This window comes from Telmatherina bonti, assembly GCF_933228915.1.
Source record: "Telmatherina bonti genome assembly, chromosome: 21".
In the NCBI taxonomy this organism is placed as follows: domain Eukaryota; kingdom Metazoa; phylum Chordata; class Actinopteri; order Atheriniformes; family Telmatherinidae; genus Telmatherina; species Telmatherina bonti.
In genome coordinates this window covers 6,489,872-6,494,408 of record NC_136630.1, presented here as the reverse complement: position 1 = coordinate 6,494,408, position 4,537 = coordinate 6,489,872, and the positions used below count along the sequence as shown (strand labels likewise).

General features: G+C 44.5%; 1 protein-coding gene across 1 annotated transcript; it reads right to left on the bottom strand.

Moving 5' to 3' along the window:
* Nucleotides 1-1,316: 1,316 nt before the first annotated feature.
* Nucleotides 1,317-3,761, bottom strand: arl4d (ADP-ribosylation factor-like 4D). Its single transcript, XM_079261403.1, has 2 exons — nucleotides 3,644-3,761; nucleotides 1,317-2,720 (listed from the first exon to the last, which is right to left on the bottom strand). The coding sequence occupies exon 2, from the start codon at nucleotides 2,598-2,600 to the stop codon at nucleotides 1,995-1,997; it is 606 nt and encodes a 201-aa protein (XP_079117529.1). The 5' UTR covers nucleotides 2,601-2,720; nucleotides 3,644-3,761; the 3' UTR covers nucleotides 1,317-1,994.
* Between the last annotated feature and the right edge of the window lie 776 nt (nucleotides 3,762-4,537).

Sequence of the window (4,537 nt, the reverse complement as noted above, 5' to 3'; positions counted from 1 at the left end):
CGCATGTTTCAACAGATCCCTGCACCGAGTTCCGGTGCGACTCAAAGAAATGAGGGATGACTCAGAGCTGGATACCGAAATCAAACTACCATCATTTAACAGAGGTGGTGGATTGAAGCAACACCCATCTGCCAGCAGTTCAAGCTTCCCTCAGCTGGTTTCAGCGCCGTTCACACTTTAATTCATGCAGCCCCAACATCAGAGCAATTAACTGAACAACACATTTATGCCAACGACCCACATGATGGTCTGTTGGGTCAGTGATCTCAGAACGGCCGCTAATGCCCCACTGGAGCTTCAAAACCCTAAAATCCACCTCAGTAACACTGCAGGACGTAAATGGTTGTATTTTTCAGATTCCTTTTGCCTTTTTAGGATCACTGATGCAAAAAGCAAACCAAATGTGACATAATTTTGACATAACTTTGACACTTTTTGACGCAATACTACATTCGGGTTGAGCCGTAAAACATTGGAGGAGCTCCTCTGAATGCACGACTCATGTCTCATCTTTCAGTTATGACTCATTTGCAGAGATTTTAAGCTTCCAGCCAGTCAGAACTGGAACAGAAACATCTTCAGAAACCAGAAAAAGAGTTAAACTGATCTCTGTGTCTGTTTAGGTCCTTGACTTTAGCAAGCTGGGCATCTGCTGTTGGGTAACCATGGCCTGAAGGTGGTTCAGCCCAACATCTGAACCACCTAACCACTAATTGATGCAATTACACTGTCAGCAGTTGGTAGACAACAGGAGGTAGGAATCAAACTAAACGGATTGTTCCGTCTTAGGCGGGGGGAAGGGAAGGACACCCTCCTCCCTGATGGCTATGAATAGAAAGAAGAGCCATAATTCAGGGGTTTGACATTTAAATGGTCTTTCTCAGACCCAGTGTAGATTTTTACCCCAGTAAACCTGCAGGTTTTGTTATTTTTTTTAAACATTATCACTTTTTAAATTGGCAAGAAGTAATTTTTTTTCATGTTTGTAGCTGTTTTCAGTCCAGCAGCCCCTCTCTGTTCCACCTACACTGGCCTCTGTTTACTCCCAGGGGAAATAAGTTTCATTAGCTTCTCCCTGTTCTGCTGTTTGGAGGCCTGAAAGCAGAGCATGGATGGGAAACCAAAATAGCAGAGTCACAGGCCAGAGAACCAAAAGATTAACCTGGAAACAATGAAGAGGATTTTTCCACAACAAGTCATTCAGTTCATCCATGTTGGGATGAAGGGAAGTTGCTAGATGTCTTCGCTCTGAGCATAAAAGCAACAGGGGTCTTTATTCATTCAATATTACCTAAAAGATACAAAGATAGCAATGAATTTTCTGCACAGTGCTCAGATTTATTCATTCTCCAGATTTACAAAAATGTACAATTTTATAAACACTAATTTACCAACTGAAGCTGAACATCTGTGGCGATGACGGGAATGCGCTTTAAACTGCTCTTCTAAATATCACCGGTGCTCCGTCGCCACTAGATACAGTTTCAGATCACTTACAAAAATAATAATAATATTAAAAAAAAAAAAAAAAAATCCCCTTCAGCATAAACACATATGCACTGAATAAATATTTTTTGGGGGGGGGGGGGGGGGGACACTGTGGAACAAAAAAACAGCCGTTCGGTGGAGCAGAATCTGTGCAAACCGGTGAAGGAATACAAGGATATTTTTCATGTTTTTTCTCTAAAGTCCTCCCAAGTGGATATGCGTGCGTTCGTTCGGATGTTAGCTCTACTTGTCTTTAAATCAAAGTGTAGGAAAGCACTTAGTGAAGACTAACTGCTATCAGGGTTTGCTATAAATCTATCATTTCAGCCTTCAAATGGCAGCTGCACGACAAAGACGTCCATACTGCTTCAGTGTGATGAGCAAATCTACTCCTGCCGACCCGGAAGGCCGTGCGGAATTGTTGGCACCAATCGCGCTCCCGTTGAGCTCGGAAGTGTCCCATCACCGGATAAATCTCGTTACGTCCACAGCCTGAGCCAAAGAGTTCATCTCTTTCTGTTCCGGTTGTGCTTCACCATCTTCTTCCTCTTCAGGATCATCTCATACAGTTTCTCCAGGCCGGGCTGCAGACCCTGACCGTCCACAGCGCTGCAGCTCTGCACGTGGTACAACGTGTACATGCTCAGTTCGTGGACGGAGAGCAGCTTCTCCACCTCGCTGATGGACAAGGCTGAGTCCGCGTCCTGCTTGTTGGCCAGGATCAGCACGGGAACGCCCTGGTTCTCAGAGGTGCGGGTGATCTTATGGAGCTCCACTTTGGCCTCCTCCATCCGCTCCAGCTCAGTGGAGTCCACCACGAACACGATCCCGTCCGTCCGCCGGGTGTACGATTTCCAAAGCGGCCGCAGCTTCTCCTGCCCACCCACATCCCACACCTGGAAGTTTATGGCCCGGGATGCTCCCACCGCCACCTTTATCTTCTCCATATTGAAGCCCTTCGTTGGGATTGTTTTCACAAACTCCTTCAGCTTGAGCCGGTAGAGCAGAGACGTCTTGCCAGCTGAATCGAGGCCGATCACCACCACGTGCAGGCTCTGGAAGCTTGGCAGGAAGGATGTGTTTGGAGCTATCTCGGTCAGCTGGTTCCCCATGGTTCCAGCTATTCTCACCCACTCAGGTGAGGTGACAGATTCCTGGCTTAATCCTCTCAGTTAGATTGGCATTTGCTCCCGGGTCCTCGGAGGCAAACAGGATCAGAGGAGGCAGGAGACCTTATCAAAACACAAGCAGAGACTGGGTTAACATTCAATAAAATGATAACGACTTCTCCAGATCATCAAGTGAGGAATGCAGAGCAGACAATGACAGCAGATGCATGTTTAAGCCTTAACAATGTGGAATTCCTGCTGAGGTTTCTCACATTTCTGCAAAACAACCACCTGAAACTTTACTTAATGCAAACTGGAGTCACTTCTAATTCTATTTACATTAAGTTACATGAATAATAACCATCTTCAGGCCAAACGGCCCTTAAATGTGGTGTCTGAGGTTCTGTTATTTGCTCTGTCTAATCCTCTTAAAACGGTTTAAACCTGTGAGGCTTCTCTGGAGGGCAATTGATTTCAATGCAGCACATGCGGTATGTATCCTCTGCTTACTGTCTGCAGCTGCAGCAGCTCTAATCCGGTTGTTGTTGACATCCTGATATCCATCAAGCAGCTGTTTTAGGACAGACTACAGCCATGAAATGTGTGCATGAAGACAACACTACAAAAGCCTGGAAATGCTGATAAATTAGAAGGTAATCCATTAGTTACTGACTGCAGGGGCAAAACGCACTGTCATGGTTTTATTACTGTGTAATCAGAAATTAAAAGCCATCTCAGCTCCTTCTCCGGTGTGAAACCTCTCTGTTTAGTTTCTATGAAACGTTTTTATTGTTACTAGATGATAAATGAGTGAATTAAAGAACTTCGAGCTCCTCTAATGACTCAGCCTGGAAATGCCGATCTGAGCTGATCTATGTGAGGTTTTCTGACATTATATATATATATATATATATATATATATATATATATATATATATATATATATATATATATATATATATATATATATATATATATAAACAGGAATTATAATGATAATGAGAAATAAGAGCCCCTCGCCTCAGTGCGCGTGAAAGTGCTCCTACCTTGTTAGATATCCGCTGAAATCAGCCACAGGCGATGAAAACAGCCATAGTTGACGAGGAAATGTGTTTGTCCCGGCGGTCCGCTCCTCTCAGGATTTCCTCCTCCAGCAGCAGCTCTGAGGATTTCTGGAAAAGCTCGAGACACACGCACATACACCACCTTCAGCCTGCGTGACGTCACGGCCACCTGGACGGCGACCACGCGCCCCCTGCAGGCGAAGCAGCGAAGTGCAGCCATGAAGCTGGGAACAGGTGCCATCATGATCACACCTGGCTGTATCATTATCACTCAGAGTGGATTATTTCAGGGTTTTGTTAGGATGCAAAAATGGCTTTTAATCACATATATTGGATATTTTAAAATCATTTTGTTTGTTTTACGACCCAGTAAATGATTTTCAATGGGGAAGGGGGTCAGGCGGGGGCACAGACCATGACAACAAAGCCTGGGGCCTGAGTTCAGTGGATGTGGGGTCTTTGGCTGTCTTGCAGGTATGTGCATGGCCTCCTTGCAGTGGGTTACCGGGGTTTTGGGCCCCTCTCTGTCTGCTTCTGATCCAAGGAGGGGTCATGGTTGGTTTTAATCCCCAGTAAAGGACCAGTGAAAAGTTTTTACCCACTTTTTTATTATTCTTTTGGAAAGTGTGTCCAAACCTTTTGATTGGTAGTGCAGCTGAGGTTGTGTTTTTTCATGACTGGTTTTGTTCATGTTTTTCTTAGTGTGTGTTCTTTCGGGTGCTCCTGATGGTTTTCTGCTTGGCTTACGCTAAGTTTCTGCACAGGTATAAGGCTGCTGCTTTTTTCTGTTCAGTTTTTTTTATTGTATTATTGTTGAGTTTACTTTTTATTTTTATCGTTGTCCCTTTTTTCCTGTAAAGTTCAGCCTTTATAAGT

Coding starts and splice junctions, on each gene's coding strand:
- arl4d (XM_079261403.1), bottom strand. CDS start 2,600: ATGGGGAACCAGCTGACCGAGATAGCTCCAAACACATCCTTCCTGCCA.